The sequence below is a fragment of the Micrasema longulum genome, unplaced genomic scaffold (assembly GCF_059751315.1).
Source record: "Micrasema longulum isolate JH-2025_06_02 unplaced genomic scaffold, ASM5975131v1 h1tg000166l, whole genome shotgun sequence".
Classification (NCBI taxonomy): Eukaryota; Metazoa; Arthropoda; class Insecta; order Trichoptera; family Brachycentridae; genus Micrasema; species Micrasema longulum.
The window spans coordinates 34,839-61,891 of record NW_028277371.1 but is presented as its reverse complement, the minus strand read 5'-3'; the positions used below and the strand labels follow the sequence as shown (position 1 = coordinate 61,891).

Here is a 27,053-nt window from a genome sequence, read left to right as displayed (position 1 = left end):
GATTGATCAATGCGCCTTTATTTCATTATAAAAAATTGGTTGACAAACACAAGCCTGGAACTTGGAGAAATTTTTCAGCTAATATAATTCTAATTTATCACAAAATACACAAAATTATTTATTTTTTAAGACCACATACATAAATTGGTGTTGACTTCTTATCGTTTATTTTTCTTTATCAATAAACACTATTTCTCAAAGATAGGTGCTTTGGGTGCTTGCTAACATAAAATTATTTACATTTGGTGACAGCTAAATTGAAGAAAACACTCTAAGTGATTTTGCACATAACCCAGCATTTTGTTTATTCATGCCAAATGCAAGTATTTCTGTGCAATATTACATGTAAAATAAGCTATGCAATAATTGTTAATACCTACCTACCATAAAATATACACGAAATAAGAAATATGTATATTATGTACAAATTTAAAAAATAAATATATACATAAATGTAATCCGCGATAGTGAGAGATGTGCACAATTAAATTCAGACTGGTAATTTATCGAGAAAAATAAAATAGTTTGGTAATACAATAAATTAATAAACAGTACTTATATTATATACATATGTATATGTATACACAAATATGCGCTGGAGGAATTATGTATTGCTAGATTGGAATTTCGGTAGCGGTCAGCGTATTTGCCTACCACGCAAGAGGTCTCGGGTTCTATTCCCGGCATGGTTGTCATAAAATATTTATTTAAGAAGGTGTTTTTACACTATAATATTTTATAGTCCCTGAACTTGCTCCTGAAGCATAAGACTGATCATCTTACTTTCATGTAGCAAAAAATTGGGTGCGGAAGGGGAATGATTATGATGAAATTAGAATGTTTAAAAAAAACCCTTGATTATTTATTAATGACAAAAAAAACCATAGTAAAATTAATGTTTTTTATGGACTAATAAAATAATAATTTTGACAAAGATGAACATAATACCGTGGAGTAATTACTACAACAAGGTAACTTAAAAATCAGAATTTTTTAGTTAACCACGAAAAACACATCTTGGTATCTTCCTTATTGCAATTGGCCCACGATATAATGTAGAAAAATATTCAGTTAATATAACTACATACAAATAAATAGTGTACATATTATGACAGATTGATGTTGGGTAAAAATGTGTAATTAAAAACCGAAGACCGGTACATTAGAAATTGTGTCAGACATTTGTGTAAATAATACATACCTGATGGTTAGAACCACACATTCAATAAACATGCATTATCATGTAGATAACACCTTACTCATACTACTCGAAGGTTGGTATTATTGTGAATTACGATTCACCAGAAGTGCCGATCTTAATGCTATTTTAAGTTTTGAAAGAATAATGCATACAAATTTGTGTAACATAATTTTTGCAGTAAACAGACGAGATCAGTAAAATACTTGCTGATGCAATAATTTTTGTTTTATAAAGTTTGTTTAAAATTTTATTCTTGGGATGGGTATTTTTCGGATTTAAGGACAAATAGAATAATTATTTTATTCCACCTAGAAAACGTGACATTAAGTTTTAATGTTGAGAACAAATTAGCAGAATGAGATCACTCTTGCGAAATATCATATATCACAGAAGAGCAGGCAGGCAGCTAATATTGCTAAGTCAGCCAAGTATTGCTTATCTGGTTTGTTAACATAATTTCTATGTATAGTTGGGGTCTACGTACAAGGCGTACGGATGGAATGTAGCAGTATTTTATGATGCTGTTCGTTTGAGTTGAGATACAAATTAGCTCGTCAAATTCACGAATATCAAGGCGCCTTGAACGTAAACTGCCATTCATAAAATATTCACTATTCAAATAATTGCGGTTTGTATCTTTTAATCCAGTAAAAACAATAAAAAAAATGAATTTATTAATTAATTCATTTTATCAGTTCCAATAATAATTTATCTCAATGCTGTTGTATGCATTTATTTATAATAAGAAAATCAGCAAGCTCTTATGGCGAATCGGATTTCACAATAATCAGTGCACTGAATGAGAAAAACAACAAAGCCAAATGATAACGGACAATCGTAATCCAGCATAGAAGAGCCAGTGCGTGTAATTTATATTATTTAATCAACGACACAAGACCTGGAAGTTGTTCATCGCTATTGCTGTCATCCTGAGAGCAACACTTGTTCAGTTTCGGTTTACGCTCTGAAATGCAAAAGTTTATTTCCAAATGGTGGCACAGAATCATCTCCGGTAAAAAATGCACATCTTCATAATATAAAGTGGGGAGATAAATAACAACGCAGTAAAACATCCCAGATGCAATGAAAAAGTGACAAGTGTAGTATATGAAAGAATTGGAATTAGTAATCAAAATATGCAAGTGCAGTGTGATTAAACATCAATCAGAACTTCTTGAATTTGATAATCTCCCGTGACTTAATTTGAAAAAAATAAAAGAGGATCAGCGGCAAATAAATAACTTTTTTAACTTGGAAAGACTTCAGCGACGTTTTTACGCTACACACAGTTCAAAAAGGGTAAACCTGTAGATGAAATTTGCTAGCAAACTTTGATGTCCGAATTGAGGTTACCATTGCTCTCCACCAGAAGGACAATGAGGAAGTTCAGTGGTTTAAAAAAAAAAAATATTTGTTAATAGACTGTTAAACTAAGTCAAATTGTTTTTTTTAAATTTTATATATCGTATAATCAGGGCTACGATTTTTTTAAATTTAGTATTTCTGAAATAACTCCGCGTGTAACGTCAGAGGTTCATTTCCGCTTATTCTCATTCAGTTCTTTCCATTGGTCCAAAAGCGACAAGCAGACCGGAAATCTTCCATAGCTCTCAGATCATAGGTTGATTCACATAAACCAGTGACGTCATTCAAAGTAGTGCGTTTTTATCAAAATATTTTTATTCTTTTTTCTGTACATTTTCAAGAAACTTTGCAGTACAATTTAATGCTCTAATTTATACCCCGCGTAAGAAAACATTTTTTGTATCCAATTTCCCGTAGGACTGAAGTTCCTTATTGCTGACCTCACTCTAATGCACAAAGTGATTTGCACCATAATAGATTGCCCAAAATTACTGTCCCTGATCAACTTTCGTTTACCCACAAGGACCACCAGACTCCAACACATGTTCCAGTGAGAGTACAAAAAGACTAACTACAAAAAGACCACCCACCTACAGAACAGCTAATAATTACGCTGAGCTGTTGGACTTCCTACACCACTCCTGCTGCAATTCAATTAGCTATTATTTCCATTGAATGACCATCCCCTCAATTCTCCTCTTTTTGATTTCTTTAAATGTTTACTTTATTCCCTTTTATTTTTGTTTATAATTATTAACATATTAGTGAAATAATTATAATTCTATTTCATGTCAATTGCTATATTGCTAATACTTTATGTACTCTTTAACTAAATATTGTAAGAGACCTTTGGGCATTTATAAATAAATGTTAAATGTCAATAAATGCCTTATTGAAATGATTAACTGGTTTTTTTTTGTGGTGGAATTGCATATTAATTGTGTATTTTGTTTAATGTCCATTTTTAAAAAAACTTTATGTTAATTTGATAGAAAAGCGGGCTAAATACACGAACATTTTGACCTTAGCTCATTACAATTTCAATATGAATATTATTTGTTGGGTATTTTGGGCAAGCAATTTAGAAAACAAAGAAATATCTATGGACATTGTATTTTAAACAAAATATTTTTAAAAAAGAAGGTAATGCGTTAAATCAGGTAGGTATTTAGTGTCAAGAAATTTTGATTGGGTATAAGTAGAATGTTGTAATGTTATCAAACATGTTTGAAATTGAGAAACCATAGCCTTTAGTACTAAAAAAGTGTAAAAGAGCATTCCAAAAATATGAAAAAGGACTTGAAATATGTATGTGTTGCAGTATAATTTTTAAGGCGGTGATTAAAGACTTACTCATGTCATCACCTTCTGTATGGTGGTGGGGGTTATGATTGTGCCCTTCTATTCCGGATTCTTCGGCGTCTTCTTTATCTAAAATCTGAAATAAGCACAGGCAATTTAAATCTTAGTGACGATTTTTTAAAATCCATAGTAAAAAAGAATTCAGCGGATTTTACACAATCACAGGTTTGTTTATTTATAAAATACAGTAAAACCTCGTTTTTACGTTTTCCCGCTGTTTACACCGAAATATTTAGGTCCCATTTTTTTCTATACATTCGCATTCAAATATTCCCCCCAATTAACGTTTTTATACGTTTTTCATAACCCAGGATTAACGTCAAATTTTTTTCATAACTCATTCGATCCGTCAAAAGACTAGGCGCGTGCCGCCACGTGAATGGAGAACTAAAGTCAAGGTTAATAAAAAAAATATGTAAATTATTGTCTCAAAATAAATTCAAAATAGGTGCAGCGAAATTGACTATTTTGTTTATGTGTCTAATTTTGACGTTTTATTAAATTGTGACATGCGGTTGATGCATGTTTAGGAAGAATAAAGTCTTTACATCAATAAATTACGATGCAGAAAGTGAAAAATTTGGCAATAGAAATATTATTTGAAGTTATAAACATAATGTGAAAAGAAGATATTTAAGCAGTTTTCATTAAAGTGTGAAACATTATTGCCGCGATGTAAATGACAGTTGAAATTATATGGTGCCATACTAAAATAAGTGATGCTATATAAAAAATAAATAAAAAAGATTGTATGCATTGTATGCATTTTATGCAAATTCATAATTTTATTTTCGTGTGTTTAAGGTTAAGTAATTACATAAAATTATTTTTGAAATGCTATTTTTTAAATTTAATAAAAAAAAACATATTGTGATATTGATTGAAAAAATATTTTTTTAAAAAATTAAATCATAAGTAAATATGTATAATCCCCAATTATGACCGTTTTTACCATTTTTCAGCAGTATTTCATTTCCTCACTTAAGCATTTTCCTCAGTTTAACACCTTTTTTTGCTGCTCCCTTGAAAAACGTAAAACAGGGGTTTTACTGTATATTAATTTTAAATTAAATATTCCGGCTGCTTTATTTAATTATAATGAATCGTTATTTTTAATTATTATTTTTTTATTTTTTATTCAGGAAACATACAGTACAGTTACAAAGTTTAATATGTTACACAATTAGACTTAATTCTAATAGTTATATTTAGCAAATCTTTTAAAACTTTCCAATAGAAGAATCCTAACATACTTAATATTATTTTATAAAGTGATCAATTCATTCATTGACTGTCCAGATTCGCCAGAGTTTTTCGTTAGAAGATTCTCTTACTTTTTTCACATATTATTCTCTGGATATTATGTATACTTATGTGTAATTTTTATATATGGGGCATTCCATTGTCACGGGTGGGACATTTCTCTAGTTAATTGTCACATATGTATTAAAATTTTGTAACATATATGCAATTTATAATATTACTTTTTGAAGAAATCAACTTATTTGATCTCCAATCAATAATTTAGCAACAGAACATAAACCCTATTTTATTTCATTTGGAGATAATACTAAAACACTCTTCTGTCACGGGTGGGACAAACAATAGACATCAATTTAGTTATAAGAAATGTATGACAAAAACTCTGCGAATTTATTTCACATTTTTACTGCAGTTAAGACATTTTTACATACATTAGATTCTTAGCTATACGAAGTAGACAAATATACTGAGATTAATTGCACAATTTAATAAAAAAACAGCTAAATTGTCCATGTCACGGGCGGGACAACAATTGTCACGGGTGGGACGCGTGCGATTTTATTAATGAAAAATAAGATTTTTTTAACAATATGGTACAAAATAGTATTCAAACACTTTTATTACAAATTCAACCCATTTTTTCCAACTGGTAGGTCGGTGCAAATCATTGGCATCACCTTAGAGAAGATGCAAATCACTGATGCATAGTTCAGTTTCTTTACGTCGCTTTTCATTCAATAGACTACTAAAAAGTTTTCCTTTTTTCTTCCTTTCTGCGCATCTTTTCTTATCTCTCTCCTTCTCTAGCTGCAGGTGATTTTTAAAATGTTCCGGTCTCTCTTTTAATTTTTGCCTATATTTTCTCATTTGCTCGGCAGATGTTGTTTTTCCTATCGTCCTGAAAGTTAAGTAATAAGCAAGCCTTAACAAACAAACAATTAACAATCAATAGCTTAAACAACAATGTAACTATTAATGCTGAAGATGGTACCAAAAAATTTACATTTTGTTGTTAAATTAAAGCTCTGCACCTGATTTTTCCACCCATGGCAAGTGTCCGACCCGAGACAGTCACGGGTGGGACATGATTCAATATTTAAAAACTCATAATTAACCGTATAGATAAGAAAAATAAAATTAGAAATGGCTTTGCTATGACATTCTACCTGTAGTCAACAAGTTCCAAACATAACCTCAAAGAAAGTAAATAAGAACTTTTATTTGTTTTCGTAACGGGTGGGACATGACTAATCATGTGTAGTTCATTATATAATATAAATCAAAAGACTTACCTTACTTGAAATTCAATCACACTTGTTTAATAGAAGACACTTCGCAGTATTTATTTATCAAAACAAACTCGTGAAATGACAAACATAGGGGATTTTACAGTGCTGCCAACATTACTGATCTATGTAGGGTTTATGAAGGTTTCCACCCTTGGAATTTATAAGTGAGCATTTGCGAAACTAAAAATAGTTTTTATTTATTTAAAAAAAATTAAATGTTGAATTTGATGTTTTGGCTATTGATTTATTAAATAATTACATGATTTTTTAAACCTTTTTTATTTTACACCAAGGTTCACTTTCTCATGGAATACCTCATATAGCTAATTTTATCTTATTATTTTAATTATTTCTATATGTATGAATTAAGATATTCCATTTGTAATATAGGTACATATGTATGAATAAATAAAATTGAAATTTAAAAAAATAAAAATAAATAGATAAATAATTTCAAATTCTCACGAAAATGGTTCAATGCATTGGCCAGGTCCTAACACAATTGGATAAAATTTTGAATTTAGTTTGTGACTGCTTAAATTTAAATAGAACATCGTCACAAATCTTGACATCACAACTGTGAAGGCCAAATATGTCGCGTTTTTTAGGAGAGATATTTTTTAACAAATTTATTTTATAGGTTATGCATGAAAACATTTCTCCACAAAATCTATATTGATTTGAAAAAAAAAAAAAAATTCTGTATACATTTAACATATTATATTGGTATTCGTAGTATTTGATATTTTCCTATTATGCTTTCATAATATTTGTCTTTTCACATGTGATAACTACTTTGCCTGTATTAAGCGAAGACGTTGAGTATTTAATAAGTGAAATATGTGAAGCGAAAATATTTTAACTCACTTTCCTAGTGAGATCGTGCAGTATAGTTTCCGCCTGCAGCGTGAAGTGCATCTCCTTGTTATGCAGCCAATGGAGAATGAAATGCGGTCGGGGAGCTCCATCGTCACCCGGGTTAGAGCGCATTGAAGGAACCAGGGGAATGTCTGTCTCTGCATTTATAGAAGCCGCCAGGTGGAAATGCAAACCTGGAAGACAAGAAGATATTATGCTTTATTAAGTGAGTTTGTAACATTTTAAGAACTGATATAAACTTTTAATAACAATACAATCTTTTATCAAGATTTCTCAAGAACATGTTTATAACATATATTATGCCAGCGCTGCTTATTGACGGAGTTATCATTTTAAGATTTTTCTACAAAAATACATATATATATTATTTAGCCTTATTTTTTATTATTTAATATCAGAGCCAATATGATAATAAAACGTATTTGTTTTGTTTTTGAGTTTCCAATATTTTAGGCTGGCAGTACTGTACATGTCTGGCTACTAGTACTGTATTGGCTGTACATGTTATTTATTCTAATACAAATCTACTTTTACACATCTAGTAAATGTTACAACTGTAACTCTCCAAAAAACGAGACTAGCTCTTGCACATGGAGAGTGACTAACACTGTTAAAGTTATTTATTTATTAGGATTTATATAATTTTGAATATACGAGTACACGAGAAAAAAATAAAGGATATAAAAAGAAAAATAATAACACATTAATACTAAATAAAATAGAATGCAGTTTTTACACAGGTTCAAAAAATGTCTTTAAATTTACTTTGAATTTATTTATTGATATATTAGTTTTAATAGATATTAGTTAATTGGGGAGATTATTGTAATGTTTGATACATTCGAAGACAAAGCTATTTTGGCCATGACTTGGGTGGAATTAAGAGATTTTAATATTATTTTGGTATCTGAGTGACTTACTCATCTCAAATTTGTTTATTTTTTCTTCTATTTAAATTTGTATAGTGAAATTAATTTATATATAGTGTCTACTGTGTGAACATTAAATAATTTACATAGAATTTACGTATTTAATGTTGAGGGTTTCTTTAAAATTACTTTAATAATTAATCTTTGTACTATTTTGAAAGGGTTTAATATATTGGCATATGCACCACCCCATCCAACAATACCATATTGTAACAAAGATTGTACAATTGAGTAATAAGCTGAAAGAATGAAAAAAGAAATACATCGACAATTTTAATAGATTGAGACTATCTACTGACTACCGATGAATTAGTTTGTAAACAAAATAATAACCTGCTGTGGAAGAGTTGGAGTGATAGTTGTTGTGGAAGTCATGTACGCTGAAGGTGGACGGTAGTGTAGGGATGGGAGTACCCAGCTGCTTGGAGGACTGTGCCGTGCGGCGAATGTGGAAACAGGTTCTATGAAAATAACAAATCATTCAGTTCACTGGTAAATCATAATGTTGGAAGCACACATTTTGTTCTTGCTTATTTCTTTTTGCACCACAACAGGCCAAGAGGCCCATTTTATTTTATTTAAAAAAATGTTTATTTAGTCAATTTCACTGTTTCGTAATGTACAGAGGTTTTTTGTTTCAGGTCCTGACTAGGTAGGACCTTTATTGGTTACATGTGTTTTTTTCATTAAATTATGCTTAAACAATTAAAATCAATAAAAAATTTAAAAGATTAAAAATTAATACAAATTGGAAAACATACTGATAATAAAAAAAAAATGAAACATAAATATAAATAAAATATATCAATAATAGCAAACAATTTCAACATAAATACAAATAATTATAAAAATTAAAACTAATGTTAATAACAAGACACAAAAATAAAATTATAATAATAAAAAATTACAATTATTGTACTAATAAATTACAGAACACCACATGATAAAAATGATATTTCTGTGGTCTGGGTCGAAAAGAATTAATGTCGTAAAACTGCAATATTAAAGGAGACTACTTACTAAGTCATTTTGTGGTGTTTTAACACATTATTTTAGGTTTCTGAAACAAGAATCAGTACATATATGTGTGTACCACATATGTGTTATGAAGTTATTTAATCAATAATCATGTAAAAATTAAAATAGTTATTTTTGGTTTATTAACTTCATGTGTTTGAGCCTCTGCATGAAGCGGTGTTTGTGGCGGTGAGCGCGGTGGCGGGCCGTGTGGGGCTGAGCCCTCCCAGCCCCGGGCCCCCATCCCTCCTCGGGGGGCAGAGTCTCAGCCCACACGCGGCAGATGTTGTCCAAGCAGGATGTCACCAGCATGTTGCCAACGCTCCCCCTGGCAAACAAATAAAAATAATAATTCAACTACACATTTATTTTAACAATTATATATGCCAACCGGTCTCAGTACACAACTGTTTCCATGTCAAGTAACAAGGCAGATTTATTTTTCCCTTCCAGCTAATGTTTAACCTGCATTTGACACTAATAATACTATTAATAAACTTTTAAGAAAGAATACATTTATTAATATAACAAGGATACACATGAGGTGTTTTATACCTGTTATTCCATGAGGTGTTTGATACCCGTATTCGGAAACAAAACTCAAGATGAAGAAAGTACATTCTACTATTATCACCTTCATGTTACTATCTGCATACGAGATTAGAATGTCCTTCCCTTACCTTTTGTATTTTTTTTTTGTCACTGAATACAAGCATAAGTACAATAACTTTTCTGAATAATTTGATAATTACTTAACTGAAGTATTCACAGTTTCGTAATATTAATGGATTAAATAAATAAAGGGTTTGAACAGTCAGAAGGGTAGCAGTGAGTCACATTTTGCTGGAGGGTGTGATTCTATAAAATACTGCAAACGCCCAGTTGCATTCCACCGGCAACACCATTAACTAGTTCAACTTGTTAGCGTCCACGCCATGAATGGGTAATAATTCCTTTTTACAATATTTTACCTAAAAATTAATATCACAATGTCGAGTTTTGTGTTTTAAATGAGGTGAAAAGTAAATGACAAAAACATTAATAAGAAGCACAAAATAAGATGATGGATTAATACTATGGGCAATGCGATCACACTCATAACGGTGTGATCACAGCAGATAACGAGAGGGTGAAAGGCGAGTTTCTGGCGCCTCCAAATCAGAACCAACAAGCTAAGGGAAGGTAACCCCGACAGAAAATTCAATCAGAAAAGGCAAAGGGAAACCACTCTGGTCATATTTTCCCAGGAATCACTACAGCGAGTACATCCATAAGATCCACAATTAGGTAAAGGATTCAAATTAGTTAATGAAGTTTCTCGGTGAAAGTTATAATTTTTTTAATAAATTAGAGGTTGACACTTTTATCCACTTAGATTTCTGGGCCCATGACTCCCGACATTGTCAGATCACTCATAAATTTGTAAATACTTGCGGTGAAAAGGATGCATATTTAGGTAAAATTTAAGTAGTTAGAATAGTAAATAATGGGTAACTTACTTGGGCATGTACTTGCTCGTTTTTCTCCATGATAGATGTGTGAGTGCTCTGGGATGGGCGACGTATATGAATCCGTAGTTGAGTTCTGTATTGTTAGTCGGCTGTTCGCTGCTCTTGGCTGAGAATAAAACTGTAAACAAATAATAATGAAATTATATGATATATTATGTTGCCGTTGCACCTGCGAAATACGTTAAGTGATTTTTCTTCTTTAAAAGTATTTTCAATTTCTCATTAAGATTACACAACTTTGTTCCAAAAAAATTATATTAAATATTTGTTCATAATAAAATTACGTATATTTCCTTTTATTTTTAATAAAAAAAATTATAAACATTAAAAAAAAGTACATTGTTTAAATAATCTCAATTTTTTTTTTTTTTAAATGACACTTAACGAATATTGCGCGCAGTGACGATGTATATAATACAGAACCTTATAACCTTAAAGCGAACTTCATTCATTCAAATCTAAATACAGTAAAACATCGATTTTACAATCCTCAAGTGTATGTTTTCCCGCTTTTTACACCGAAACGTTCAGGTTCTATTTATCTTCATACATTCTCATACAAATATTCTCCCTAATTAACATTTTTCATCACCCTGGTTTTACATTAAAAAAGAATCTAAATTCATTTGATGCATCAAAAAATCTAAAATTGTGTCAGCATAAAAACATACCGTGCACCACCGCATGTGCCTAAACGCTGAAGACTACAGAATAAAAGCAGGTAAACAACAAAAAAGGGGTAAATTATTGTTGTAAACTAAATTCAAAGCAGGCACCTTTTTCTTTAAGTGTCAGTTCCTTTAAGGTTGGTTTTAGTTTTCATTTGAACAAAAACATCATTTTGATATCTTACACAGTTGACAGAGATTCGACACATTTTTAAAAACAAAATCAATAAATTACAATGCAGAAAGTAAAAAAATGTAGCAATAGAAATATTTGAAGTTATTAGCATAATGTGAAAAGTATGCAGTTTTCCCGCAATCTAAAATGACAGTTGAAATTCAAGGTGTTTCAAGTGATACCATAGAAAAAATGTGATACTACATAAATAAAATTTCTCCACATTTAGAGAAAAAATCATGAACAAAAATATTGTTTGAAAAAATAGAAAATATCAAATAAAAAATATTTTTATAATGAAATCATCAAAAATACATAAAAATATTCAACATTCCCAATTATGACAGTTTTTACAGTGAGGAACTTCAGTCCTACGGGAAATTGGATGCAAAAAATGTTTTCTTGCGCGCAGTAAAAATTAGAGCATTAAATTGTACGATAAAATTTCTTAAAAATGTACGAATTTAAAAAAAATATATTTGAGTAAACACGCACTCTTTGAATGACGTCACTGGTTCATATAAACCATCCAATGATATGAGAGCTTTGAAGGATATCCGGTTTGGTCACTGTAAACGAACCAATCGGAAGAACTTTCATAGAACAACCTCTGACGTCACACGTGGAGTCATTTCAGAAATACAAAACTATAAAAAATCATAGCGCTGATAATAAGGTATACAAAAATAAAAATTTGGCTTAGTTTAATATTCTATTAACAAATAAAAAACTAAAAAAAGACAATGAACTTCCTCATTACAATTTTTCTGACCGTAGGTATATTTATACTAGAATATTAGTTTTATTTTTATGTAATTATTCTATTTTTTCCGTGCATATTTAATTACCGTACATTAGTGCTTTCCTCAGTATCATCAAATAAGATACAACTTCATATCAGTAAAACCCCTGTTTTACGTTTTTCAAGGGAGAAACAAAAAAAAGTGTAAAACTGAGGAAAACGCTAAAGTTCTTGTCTACAAAATTTGGACAAACTCAAAATATTGTTGTTTAAGTGAGGAAATGAAAAATGTACGGAAAAAATGAAATAACATAAAAATATAATTATTTTACTAGACTATTCTAAATAAAGAGCAGAAAAATTGTAAAAACTGTCATCATTGGAGGTTACGAATATTCGTAATTTTCGTATGATTTAATTGAAAATATTTTGTATTTTTTCAATCCATGCTGACCGGACATACTTCGGGCTGTGGGCTGTTGGGAGGCAGCGGAGGAACAATAGTCAACGGTGGCATCCTAAGCCCCAGTTAGCAAGAGGGGTTACTGTCTCGGCGTCAGGTGGCCACCGGCCGTAAAAAACAAACCAAACAACAAATATCCTAGTCCGATGTGTAGACAGAAGACTGGGAGGGCTGACTTCAAGTAAATGGGACATACAGCCAGGAAAAAGAAGGAGAAAAATGAAAAAAAAAGAAGAGTAAGAGAATATTATACTAACTCTTATTTTGATACCAAATTTTGACTAGGCGATCATTCTTCCCAGAAGTAGCAAACAGCGTTCCATCAGGCGAGAAGGCGAGGTGGTATGCTGGTGTCGCTGTGTGACATCTCCATACACAGATCCAACTCTGAAAACAGTGATATTATTGAATTATACCATCCCATTTGTTTATTTTTACAACTATTTACAAATAATGGATTCCTATAGTCTTAATAATTTTTGGCTGTTGATTTGCTTCAATTTAACATGTGTACAATATGTAATTAAGCAATTTTAATAAAATAATGCTCTAAAATAAGTCTGGTCATGTCAGAAGCAGGCAGAACTGAAGGGCATGTATGAATGTGAAAGTTCAGAATGTATGCGAGGATAGACGGACGTGTATGGCGGTCCATCCTCTCTGCCTACCCCTATGGGAAATGGCGTGATGGTAGTAGTAGTAGCAGCAACATTCTTATTAGAAAAGTAAAGAAAAAGCACGTATCAATGAAGATTTCAGCATACAAAAATGAACAGATGTGAAAATTGAAAAATATTGATGTTCAAACAAAGGCATATTACGTTTACCTCAATATATATACAGCACTATAATTGACATTTATTTACATTGAGGTCCGATTACAGTGGTGAATTACAGCACAGAACACCCGAGCTTGAGAAAAATCCACAGAGGCACATTTCATCGATTCGATTTGGGAGTGAGCACATCCCTCAGTAGGACTTTTGGGGTTTATGAACATCAGAAAGAAAATTGAAATTAGCAAATTAATGTAAGGCATACTGTGAAAATGTATGAAAAAAAATAATAAAAATATTTCAATAAAAACTAACTACTTTGAACAATGTCACTAGTTCATATGAATCCAACCAATGATAAGAAAACTGTGAAAGATTTCTGGTTTACGGTAAGTCAACGGACTAATCGACAGAACTGACCGAGAAGAAGCGGAAGAGAATTTAAGACATCACACATGGAGTAACATAGGAAATACAAAACTTTAAAAAATCATAACGCTGATAATACGATACATAAAAATATTTTTTAAATTAATTACCGCATCCTCTTCTTCTGTAACTTTTCCATCTTTGTCCCCGCCTCCTATCTCAAACTTCACCCCAGTTGGACCTGAAAAGAAATTTGCAATATAGTCAAAATATCAGTTTTGAAAATAAAAAAATTCAATAACGAGTTATATATGGCAGAATTGCCAGAAATAAATACATATTTTGAAATACTTTGATGCGACGGAATATCTACATATTGTCAAAAAAACATTTTAATGAAGTAGTATCATGTGGACATACATATGATGCTATGTAGTTATTTGTTAGACAATATTGTCTATTCAATTCTATCCTAAATGACTTTTTTTACAAAATATGATTCTCTGTGAAATTTATTTTTTTATTGAATAATTTCTGTTTATCCTAACTTTTTTTTTTACATATATTTTTTTGCACCACAACAGGCCAGGAGGCCCAATTACAGTGGTTAATTACATCACAGAACACCCAGGCTTGAGAAAAATCTTATCTAATATTTTTGTTCTCACCGGGAATCGAACCCAGAACCTTCTGTATGTGAGTCAAGCGTCTTGACCGCTACACCACAGAGGCCGCCAAATGCCAAACACTCAAAATCATTTATCTAAACTATCCTAAACCCCTAGGACATTCTTAAAAGGCAATTGTACGTTGAATTCTTCACAGGATTTTCTTGCTTTTCACTATTTTACAATACTCTGGAACGTACCATTTTTAAGATGAAAAAATTGCTCTCCTGCACATATTACATTTTGGCGTTTAAAATAGTTTATAATTGAATAGACTATTTATAAAGAAAAACAACAGCTGGTAATAATATTTTCTGATTGTAAAGGGTGTGCCAGGTAAATAATTTTAAATTAAAAATATATATTCATATTGAGAGTTGGTTGGATCATTTGAGAATGTTTTTCTCAGGTTAAGCATTATTATGCTAATATTGGTCGACATGAGAAATCGCAATGTTAGTTCTTCAAATATATTTTTTTATTACCATCTTCATCGTGGGCATCAGCTTGATGCCACAGCTGAAGAAGGGCTCCACCAGTCAGAAGGCGGGTTCCCTCCAAATTCCAGGAGAGGGCAGATAGCGGCCCAGCAGCAATGAGTCTACCAGTTTGTACCCAGCGATACTCCAAGCCCTATAAGGCAATTAAGAAAAACACATTCCGTTACATATTTTTATGAAATTTTTAGCTAAAACACTTACAAATTAATTAATTAAAATAAATGAGGGTGTTTATCAGAAGCAAACTTTAAAATTTCCACCAAACGGAAAATTAGTTATTGATGCCAAAATAAACTGTACATAAAAACCTACCTACCTAAATAGCGTAATTCAAAACCGTCTCTAAATCTTGCAAAAACAGATTTCAATTATACTAATTTGCACCACAAACTTAGCATTCTCCGTTGAGTTGGTGAAGTATAATTAGAAATCTTACAATTCTTTTTTCAAAGTTTTTTGCAAATATCTCAGTAACTCCTTCAATGAATATTTCTAAAATTGCCTCTAATACCCTTAAATATATATTTATATATAAAAAATAAAAGAGGGAAAAAAAACGATGGGGTGCAAATCCACAACAGGGCCTCGATTATGATGGGAAGATAAAGACATCATACCTTCACCTTGATGGTATAGTTGAAGATAAATTCCCTCTAGCGATTATAAAGATATACTACCGAACCCCCACCTTCAAGTTTTGGGTACGTACATCGATATGAATCAAGGGGAAGCGTACGTCACGGTACACATATCTACGCTCTAAAATGACATAGCTTCAGTATGACGTCATAGTTGAAGAAAAAAGTCTCCCGACCGACTACAAAGGTATGGTACTGATACCCCCCCACCATCAAGTTTTGATGTAAGTACATCATTTTATACCGACGGGTCTATAACCCCTCGATAAGTTTATCTACGCATTAAAAGTGTCAAAAATTTTGCTCCACCGAGCAATTTTCCTTTAATTATGATTTATTAAAAATTTTAATAGTTATGAGGCTGGCACTTTTTTTCTTATATTATTATATTAGAGAGAAATAAGTAAGTTTTTAAGTCGAATTAAATTCCGACATAACTGTCACTTTATTTAAACGAACGCCTAGATGTGAAAATAATGTCACTAGGTTCTGTCCTATTAACAAATAAGAGTATCTAGGCGTCAGACACAGATTATATGCGTCAGAAAGTTACCACTCTAAAAAAATAATTTAGTTATTATATTTGTCCATCTGTTTTATTATCTTTTCGAGTGTATGTATCGATACATTAAAGGATTTGGCTTTGTAGTCGATTGGTAGATACATACAGACGATTGTTAAGCGTACCGTCTAGGTGATTTCCAAAAGTCATGCAAAATTCATGTTTAAGCGAGCATTTTTTGCTTGAATTGGGATTTATTGGAGTTTATAATCACTTTGAAGCCTATTTAAAATATAAATGAGAACTATTTTAAATGTCAATGACGTAAGGAACGCGGACCAATTGTTTGCGGTCATTCCATTGGCTTGTTTCGATCATATGATGTCGATATGTCAAGTAGGTAGAACATACCGAGGTAAGATACATATAGTACAGGAGTTAAGTATACCATCTCGATATATGCAAATGAAGATAGCATTCATAATCGAGGCACAGTTTGCTTAGTGTGTAATTATATAGTATGCTACAGAGGTAATAAATAAATATAAGGTACCTACATAATATGTATAATATGGTGATGTGTAAACGCTAAGTTTTGTATTATTTTTTATTTAGTTCTGCGTAAGAGTTGTTAACAAAAATCATATAAATAATAATATAAATTCATAAAAAATATCATTATTGAAAAAAAATATAATAAAATAAATAAAACAACTTTGTTTTTAACCACTAATTTTTATTTTTCACCGACCGATTTCAAAGCAAACAAGCTTCTTCTTCAAGGTTTACGTAACTAATGAATTGATTCCTTTTTTTTATTTCTATCATGTTTACTAAATACTACACGTGGACCCAATAAATCAAGTGGTTTTTTCCCCTACACGGGTGGTAATTTGATATCATTATTTTCGAAGTAAGACAGGCCACCATCTATCGGGCTACCTACAGGCTACCATCAAACATTAAACCGGCTTTCTACACAACTAATAATATAGGAACATTGTTAAAAAATCACAAAGACAAAGTCCATAAATATAATAAATCTGGAATATACCAATTAAATTGTAATGATTGCGATTCAATCTACATTGGAAAAACTAAAAGAAACTTTAATATTAGAGTAAAAAAACACTTAAGATGCTTAAATAATAATAATTTTTCTGAATTCGCAAATCATCTGATAGAAAATAATCATAACTTCAATAAAGACACTGGATTAAAAGTACTTCATGTTGAAAATATTGAAATTAGACAACTCAGAAATCTTAGAAATTAAAAAAGCGATTCATAATAAGAAAACAATAATTAATAACCAAATAAACAATATTTCTTTTAATCCTCTCATGTCTTACTTCGAAAATAATGATATCAAATTACCACCCGTGTAGGGGAAAAAAACCACATGATTTATTGGGTCCACGTGTAGTATTTAGTAAACATGATAGAAATAAAAAAAAGGAATCAATTCATTAGTTACGTAAACCTTGAAGAAGAAGCTTGTTTTCTTTGAAACCGGTCGGTGAAAAACAAAAATTAGTGGTTAAAAACAAAGTTGTTTTATTTATTTTATTATAATGAATAACCACAAAATTAGTGCTTCAAATATAAACTTTATACGAAGAAAAAAAAAAATATTAAGATAATAACAATAATTCGCTTATATTTAGTAAAGACCGTGATAACTTTTAATTCATCAAGAAATTAGTTTCCGATAAAAATATACTTAATATACATACGTGCGAACAGCTTGTGTGTATAAGTGGAGTGGGCTCGAAGATGCAGACTTGGCTGTCGTAGGCTGCAGCTATCTTGCCCGTGTCGGTGCTACAGTCCAAGGATGTGATGCGTACATAGTTGTGGACGGCCCCCGGGATAATCTGCACGCGTTCGAAGTTGGATGCCAAGATCACAATATTGCATCCTGCTGCGTATGCCTGAAAAAATGTTTAATGTTATTTAACATTTTTTAAATAACGTTCGGTAACTATGTAGACTTGAACGGTACAAAATTCCTCAACCAGTTTTTAAGGGAAAATAATAGTACTTGGTAGTAATATCAACAATGAAAAATGTTGTTTTTTTCAAAAATAATCTAAAGACGAATTGAAAATGTTGATGAATGGTAGATTTCGTCCAATGTCAACAAAGGACTTTTAGTCCCATGGAGTTGGGACTTATGTCTTAAATAATGTACAATAAACTTATGTATGTATATAAATAAATAAATATATTTTACCGTGCCTCAAGTCTCAATATCGTGCTATTATTTTTTTTTAAAAACGGTATTTAAAAATAAACACCAGCTCTATCATTAAAGCAAATGCAAAAATATAAATCATCAGATTTATTTATTATAAGACGGATTAAGTATGTATTTAAAAAAAAAAACAAATAGAGAAGTTCCCATATATGTGAAGAAAATACGGGCTTCAATTAATAAATGGTAATTTATTGAGTTATTTATTAGTGTATGCAGAAACATAAAAGATTAAGAATGTTAATTAATTCTATCCATTAGATAATAATTTGACCTTAAGAAGCATTGATAATGGTTATTGAGTAATATTTTTTTACTATTTACTAATATGTATTTCTATTTTATTTGGTAAGTTAAGAAACCAACTTAGTCAAATACTTAAGGTATGCTAATTCAAAAGAGAACAAACAAACTTCCTCGTAATACGTTTTCTAAAAGAGGGAAGTGACATTGAAAAAATAATGCTATTGTGTACGTTAAATTATTTCATTCCCTGGTTCTAGTCTGATTTCCTATAAGTAAAAAATGACAGTTTTGCGAAAAATGTTTGAGTGAGTGTGAATGCATAAAAAAAAAACAAGTTAACTTTGAAAGAAAATTTAATTGGTTTTGTCGTAAGACAATATTATAAACATTTGTTAACGATTCATTATTAATTAAATAAAAACATACATAATTAATGAGATTTGCATAGGTTATCACGTTTCACAAATTAATTTATCTTTATACTACAGAGAATATCTGTGTACTACAGAGAATATCTTTACGTGAATGAGAGTAGGTCTAGTGGGATATATAAGAAAAGTCAACATGCTTTATAGATTGTGGGGTCAGTAACATTGTTCCGGTAAATACACAAAGTAGATTGAATTACGAGCACTATCAACTACGTATTTGTATCACCTGATAATGAGCCACAATAAAGATATTTATTTATACATGATAATATGATGATATCTAATCGAAAGACATGATTTTATTCATAATCAAAAATTTTAGTTGCTTTGAAGACTCGCATAATTCACTATACAAACTCATAATGAAATAAACAAAGTTATGAGGATGAATGCTGTCGAAATAGGATCTCTCAGGCGTGAAAAACTATGCATGAAAGGTGCACGAAATTGTCGAGACCCATGCATTACGAAAGGATGAGATAAGCATTCCTGACAAAATCAAGAAAGGGGTGCTGGGTTGGTATGGACAGTGAAAGAACGGTTAAAATAATATTTGATGCAAATGTTGATGGATCAAGAAAACGCGGAAGACCAAGAAAGACATAGCATGAACAAATTCGACAAACACTTGATGATGGACATTCCAAAAGTCGATATAAGCTCTAAGTATTTCTCTGAACTGACAAATAAATTAATGCATAGTTAGAATTATTTCAGTGTGCTGCTGCCAGCCTTGTCAAAACAAATTTCCATGGAGACAGGCGACTTTAGTATTTCTTAATATTCCCAAAGTTTGATAGGGTTACGGTGAAAAATTTATTACTTTGAAGTGGATTTAACTCTTGAAAGACTGACCTAGAATATTCCTCTGGAAACGGTGCTGTAAAATCATGTTTTTATCTTTACAATTTTGCTTCTGTTGTTTTCCCGTAGATGGTTTTAGCGGTAGGTAGTGGTTGAAATAAATAGATCATACATGTCATGCAATAAACTTGGGCATCTATCAACATAACCTCATAGAAACATTAGTCGATTTGTGTGTGCATCATTAAGTTATATTCGATTTAAAATATAAGTTTACGAGCCAAATTATCGTCATTTGCGGGAGGTTTTAATTTTCTGCATCAATATGAAGGCTTATTGAATGCTCTAAAATACTTATGGTGAGGCCGCTATTAGTAAAAGGAAGGTGTCGTGAGTGGTTTGAAGAACGGTGATTTTCACGTTGAAGACAGCCTTAGCGGTGGAGGAGAGAAGATTTTTGAAGATGCAGAATTGGAGGCATTACTTAATGAAGACTCATGTGAAAGTCAAGAATTAGCAGGATCATTGGGAGTGACTCATGAGCAATTTCGAAATGCCTCAAAACCATGAGAATGATTCAGAATAATATAATATAATAATTTTATTTTTATTTATGGATGTAGCCACTCCACTGGCCCACAGGCACATTCCGGAGTGTCAGTGTATTATTTATTTTATACATAATTGTACATACTTTCACATCAATTGTTGTGTAAAAATTCAAAACAAATATGAAAAAAATAGAGAAAATTTTTTTTTATTTCATTTAAATGTAAGTTGAAAAAACAATTGTGTAGCAGATAAGTTAATTCTTAAAAAGTAATCGCATTCGAGTTGGCTTTAAATAAGGTTTTTTGCGGGTTGTTCAAAAGAATGATTTGATGATTTTTTAAATGAAAATCATTGTATTGAAGGGGTTTTCTTTGTTAACGATGAGTAAGTACTTTAATTAAGTAATTTAGCATTGAATTAACCCTTGTGTACCTGTTTTTTTTCTCGGTATTATTTTTGGAGCTTTTTTTGTAATATGGTGAATTTGCTTAAAATGTTTTGATCTCTGCAATATTTTTCGTGATAGCTTTCAAGTGTACATATATTTATAAGAAATGTTAATAATTAGTTTATATTTTGATGATAATTAGATATAAGTTAATATTAAGACATTCATGTATTATGTTTGCACTATTTTAAGACTAGATTTTTTTTTTTTTTTTTAAGTCCCTGGACTTGCACCTGAAACATAAGACTGATCATCTTACCTTCATGTAACAAAAATGATGAAGATACACTTCTGTTTGTATACCAATGCAGTGCCAAAAGCCATGATGATGAGTAATAATGTTGGTCTTGTACGATATTATATCTTTGATTGGGTTGTGGTCCTGTGGCTAGTGTCTCGGATTCACGGACCAAAGGTCTGTGGTTCGAATCCCACTTTACCCCAACTTGATTCCATTTTCTAATAGTGAGTTATTTACAACTCGTTGAAAATGGCCCTCAAAATTAAATATTTGGGTAAATCATAAGAACGCAAATATTTCTTTTTTCAAAAAAAATAAAAAATTATGCAAGGTCTTAAACAGAAAACGCTGAGTTGCTTTCTGGTAAAATACTTTGGCGTGTGTGTGTGTCATTCATCTATGGACGTTGTACATACAGTACGATTTTTAGGAGTTGGAAGGAGAGTAATTGACCACATTTCTGATTATCGTAGGCAACTGAAATGGCTCAAAATTAGACAGCGAAGAGACTATCACTCCCTCTCACTTCTGTTCGATGTACTTCATAGTCCTAACGATCCTATATAGCTGCGTAAAAATTTCAACGATTATCAGTTCATGGTTTACCTCTTCGTTCTAATTCTCAAGGCACTCTCTTAATACCCATCCACAATTCCTTTTTCTTCTCTAACTCATATAGTGTCCATGCGGCTCGACTGTAAAATCATCTCCCATCCACCATCAAAGATGTTACTACATTATCTCTGTTTAAATCACATCTGAAGAAACATCTCCTTTCTCTTCCTTAATCTCTCCTCCTTTCCTTTTTTCTATTTTTTCCTTTTTCTCATTGAGTAATAGTTTCGATTTAAGGTAATTTATAAACAAATACATTTATTTCTATTTTTATATATCTTTAGCTTTTTAATCTTTATTTTCTATTGAATATGTTCTGTAACTTTAATTATAAAAATACATTTTTTATTTTATTATTTGGTTGGAAGAAATTGCCATTTGGCAATAAGCCCGCCAATGTACGAATAAAATTATGTACAAAAAGTTAAATAAATAATTAAATTTAAGTTATTTCTAATGGGAAAAAATGTTTCTATATTCGTTAAAACTCCAAGGAACAGATTAATAATGAGTACAGAGATTCCATTCTATAAGCATTATCCGCTCTTTACGATTGAATCCCGATAAAAGCTGCCAGCATATACATAAATTGGTATAACAGATAAGTACAGTCTACAATTAATTAATGTACTGCACAAAACACTGATCAAACCAATCCAGAAATATTTCTCCTGATTCATGACTAAGAATATTGGGGGAACCATTGCAGCCAATGAGAGAAGGATCCTCAGAGTTGTCTATGGCCATGTGAGAGAAAACAACTGTCGTCGTCGTCGCTACAATAGGGAGCTATATGACATCTGCGTAAAGTCCAATGTGATCAGCTTCATCACGGTGGGGCGCTTGAGGCGGGCTGGCCATATAATTAGAATGGATGATGACAACCCCATAAAACGCCTATCTCCTTGCCACAAGGACGACGAAGACCAGGACGGCCCAAAATGCAATGGATGGACTTCATCGGTGCGTATACGGCAACGTTACAAGCGGGGAACTGGAGAACAAGGGCAGCAGACTGATAAGAGAGGAGGAGACTTCTGACCGCCCAGAGCTGTCGAGCTTATGATGATAATGGTAATTAATTGATTCTTATATATTTGTTCTCATCCACGTTTGAGCAAAGTTATTTGGTTAGGCACTTGCATGCTAGGCAATAAAAAGTTAACATACCCGGAGTGTATTTTGCATCTTCAAGTAAGTACTTATGCATAATTTTTCAGGTTTACTCATGCAAAAAAAAACAGAAAATACTCAATTAAGTTCTCATTAAAAAAAAAAACATTAATTACTAGTTTAATAATGCAGATGCTTACTGAGAAAAATATCATGATATTAAGTTGGAATCTACCCTATTCATAACAAAAAGTATGCAATGAGTGTAGGTACAAATTTACAACTTTAAAATAAATACAGATGACTATCTGCAATATGTAGATCGAGACATAGATACATAATATTATGTAAAGAGAAGAGTGCTTGTTAATTATTCTAGTAGATTATAAAATAAACTTTAAAGATAAATAATAATAGGCAGATAAGTACGCTTGCGAGGAACTATAAAATACCCATGTTAATATACGCAGCCACACAAACAGAATATATGTATACATCTTAATGGACAAGTATCATCCCATGTCACCGTGTGTGTACAGCGTGTGAGATTTATTATCTTGCAAATTTGAAACAGTTATTAAGATTGTTCTCAATTAGGAATACATGCAGACATGTTTGTGTATCGTGTATGTAGCGGTTTATGAGTACATTTTGTATTTAGTATTTACAGCTACAACAAACAATACATTTAGCCTTGTGGCAATTGTATATCAATTAAGTTCTTCACACATTCGGTCTCAAAACTTGTCTATGTTAATTGAGCGAAAATGTATATTTCAGAAATCAAACAGAAGCTCGACTTACGAATAGATTTTAAATATCTTTACTAAATTAGAAGCAAAGAGTAATTTTAAAAAGATTAATATTCTAATTAAAAAGTAAATTATTGCCCGAATACATGTTCGGAAATATTCAGCATAATAATGAAATTTATTGCTATACGAGGGGAGGTGCATGTTTCAGACTTCCAAAAACAAGAATCAAGGCAACTCGGAACAATCTGTACCATAAGGACTAACGATGTTTAATGAGTTGCCAAAAGAGATTAGGGATGCTGCGTCTGTTGCATCGTTTCATGGAATGGCGATGGTTTTTGTTAAAAACAAACATCTATATAGGTAGCTTAAGTACAAAAAACTTCTGAATAAATAACTTTTTATCTAAATTTGTTGCAACAGAGGGGGAAAACCTTTTTGAGAAAGGAGTATGGATGTCTAGGCATTTACAAGACTTGTGACATGTCATTGGTTAGTTTAAGTGCCCAGTTTACACACTGTAACATTCACCAGTCTGCCTATGTTTTAACACCTACATTTCCTCAACTCCTCCATCTGTTGACTTTTGTGAAGTAAAAGAGCTTAAACCTATATCGATGTGGGCAAGATTAATTTGGCTTCAAGAGTTGAGGCAAATCCAACCTGTCTACAAACATTTGGACATACTCACAACATTGTTGAAATAACCTGTTTTTTAAAAATTATTTCTGTGTATGTATAAGTAATATTTATTAGTTAAGGTAAACTAGTTGTTCAAATTTATTTTGTACCTATCTAAATAAAAAAGATTACATTACAAATATGAAAAATTAACATTGTGGTTTTTCATTAGGATTATTAAGAGATATGTTAATAAATTAATTGTTAAATAACAGAATATTTCATGATTATACTGATAACAAAGTTTATTATTAACCCTCATATGTAATTAAATTTTAAAAACTAAATGCAAGACTACAGTTTTGAAAGAGTAGGTACTTGTTACATCAAGTGAAGAGATGTAAAGTGGTCATCATCATTCCCTTTCCGCACCTAATGGTGCATAGGGCACTGCATAGGTACACCGATCGTAGCGTATCTTGATTGTTTTTTGTTACATGAAGGTGGGATGATCAGTCTTACGCTTCAAGTCCAAGGACTATGAAATATTCTAGTGCGAAAACGCCCTTTTAATTGAATATCTCATATCAACCATGTTGGGAATCGAACCCGAGACCTTTTGCATTGTAGGCAAGCGCGCTGACCATCACACCACGAGGCGGGTAAAATTACCCTGTTATTTAACAGTAATTTACATTTTTTTAGGTAAGATACGGTCATTTTGGATATAAAAGAAATATGAGAAACAAGTATTTCATTTTAAATGGTATTACTAATATAAGTAGCCTTGTCTTAGAATACGTTACAAAATAGTAAAAACCAGATTAAGATCCGAGAGGTTTAATTCCAGTCATTGGATAGTTTTTTAATTTAAAAAAATGGTTAAAATGTTTTAAATCTTAACAGGATCGGTGGATTAGTTTGTGATCTTAAACGACCGCTCATGCGTCCTTTTGAAAAAAAATGGAGCTTAAAATATTTTTTTTGTACAACTTCATCCCCGTAGGTTTTTGGGACAAAAACAGCGGTAGAAATTTGTTATAAAATTACTACTTAATAATTTTTCCTATGCAAATTCAAGCAAAGATAATTATTTATTTTGTTCATTAACGCCCAAAAGGCATTATAGAGAAAACCAGAGCGGCAAGCGGCCAGGCATCGCGCGGTAGACCAAGATAGCATTCATTACTAAGAATAACAGTATTTGTATCCAATACTGGCTTTATTAAATATTCTCCTTGGCTTACACCATTATTTACCATAAAACAATATTTATTAAAAGGAATTGAAAAGATAAAACTGTTAATAAAAGATAAAACACTTTTATTGGCATTTCAATTTATGAAGCAAAAAGGTGTAACTGATACCTTATCAAGTGTTGTAAATAATGTATGCATATTTTACCTCACTTAAGCTATGAATAAAAAAAAAAAATACGACTATTCTGACAGATGAATTAATGATGTACAGAAAAATCAATTAGAATTTAATTACCACAAATTGACCAGTAAAATTTCATTTCGTTTTCAGTTTTTCAGGTGTATTTCAGTTCTAAATGATATCCAGACATTTAAAATTACGTTTTAATGGAAACTCTGTTTCTATGATTGGAGTTTGTGCAGCTGTCATAAAATGTTCGTATTTTAATATGACTGAAATGAGACATGCATAACACATCCCACATTAGTAATCAAAATAAAGACAAACAGAAAGACACCAAGCGGATAGGAGTTCAGTGAGTGTATTACACAAAATTATCTTGACAGCTAACGTATGCTTAGCGGTGTTTCTTTCAACAAGATGTTTTTAGGTCATACTGTCAAAGCGGAGCGAGACAATATATTACACATTAAATTTTAAAGATCCATATAGAAGGTCAGAAATTAAAATAAGTCAGGTGGTTATCAGCTGACAGGAGGCGGCGCCTGTAAAAATCTTTTATGATCGAGCGAAAATAAAAATATTTTTTATCTCCTTCCGAATGTCTTCGTTCAGAGAGAATAAAAATTAAAAAATAAAAGACTTTCGATTACATAAGTATCGAACACCACACGGTGAATTGAATTGAACAAAGATAATATATTTACAAGGGCACACATAATAATAGTGAAATTCTACGTACAGTGAATGGTATCCCTTCAACTGAGCCAACTGCAAAACATTGGTCTCCAGCATTGCACGCACCACTAAGCACCTGATGGCAATTCATATTTCACAAAAACTGTAGGTCGATTAAAATCAACCACCGAAAACTAAAATTAACAATTATATTGCCCACATTTCACAAAAACACTAAATCGAATATGACATTTAAGCCAGCGGACGACATTTTACTATCATCGCGGACAGCGGCCACAAATTTTGATAATCAGCTAAAAGTGTTACTATGTGAGTCGAATTGAGTGGACAGCGTAAAAAATATAATATTTCTCACCTACCCACGACATTAGCGCCGACTAGCGGCAAAGTATTATAAATAAAATAAGAATTTTCTTATGGCAGCATTATTTTGCTTGTCATTCAATTCCACTTTCGTAAGCGGTTCTTGTGGCCACGAATCTGTGTTGTGATTTTAAATTCAACCGTTCTTATTGGAGCCTTTCCATAGTGACATTCGCGAAAAAGTCTGTTTGTGTTCCGTGTATAAGTAAAC

The 27,053-nt window shown here is 31.5% G+C and overlaps 1 protein-coding gene across 7 annotated transcripts in view; it reads right to left on the bottom strand.

Annotated features, from left to right (window-relative positions):
- Positions 1 to 26,770, bottom strand: part of Rbcn-3A (rabconnectin-3 alpha) — a 99,710-nt gene extending 72,940 nt beyond the window's left edge. For 6 of the 7 annotated variants that reach the window (XM_088242822.1, XM_088242824.1, XM_088242819.1 and 3 more), the window contains exons 1-10: positions 26,523 to 26,770; positions 18,054 to 18,251; positions 15,163 to 15,310; positions 14,180 to 14,250; positions 13,122 to 13,251; positions 10,805 to 10,934; positions 9,454 to 9,633; positions 8,622 to 8,749; positions 7,348 to 7,532; positions 3,920 to 4,004 (exon numbers count right to left, since the gene is read on the bottom strand). In XM_088242822.1, coding sequence (XP_088098948.1) covers positions 3,920 to 4,004; positions 7,348 to 7,532; positions 8,622 to 8,749; positions 9,454 to 9,633; positions 10,805 to 10,934; positions 13,122 to 13,251; positions 14,180 to 14,250; positions 15,163 to 15,310; positions 18,054 to 18,251; positions 26,523 to 26,609 — 1,342 coding nt within the window. In that variant the 5' untranslated portion in view covers positions 26,610 to 26,770. The remainder of the gene's footprint in view (positions 1 to 3,919; positions 4,005 to 7,347; positions 7,533 to 8,621; positions 8,750 to 9,453; positions 9,634 to 10,804; positions 10,935 to 13,121; positions 13,252 to 14,179; positions 14,251 to 15,162; positions 15,311 to 18,053; positions 18,252 to 26,522) is intronic. The other variant, XM_088242821.1, reaches the window with a different exon arrangement.
- Between the last annotated feature and the right edge of the window lie 283 nt (positions 26,771 to 27,053).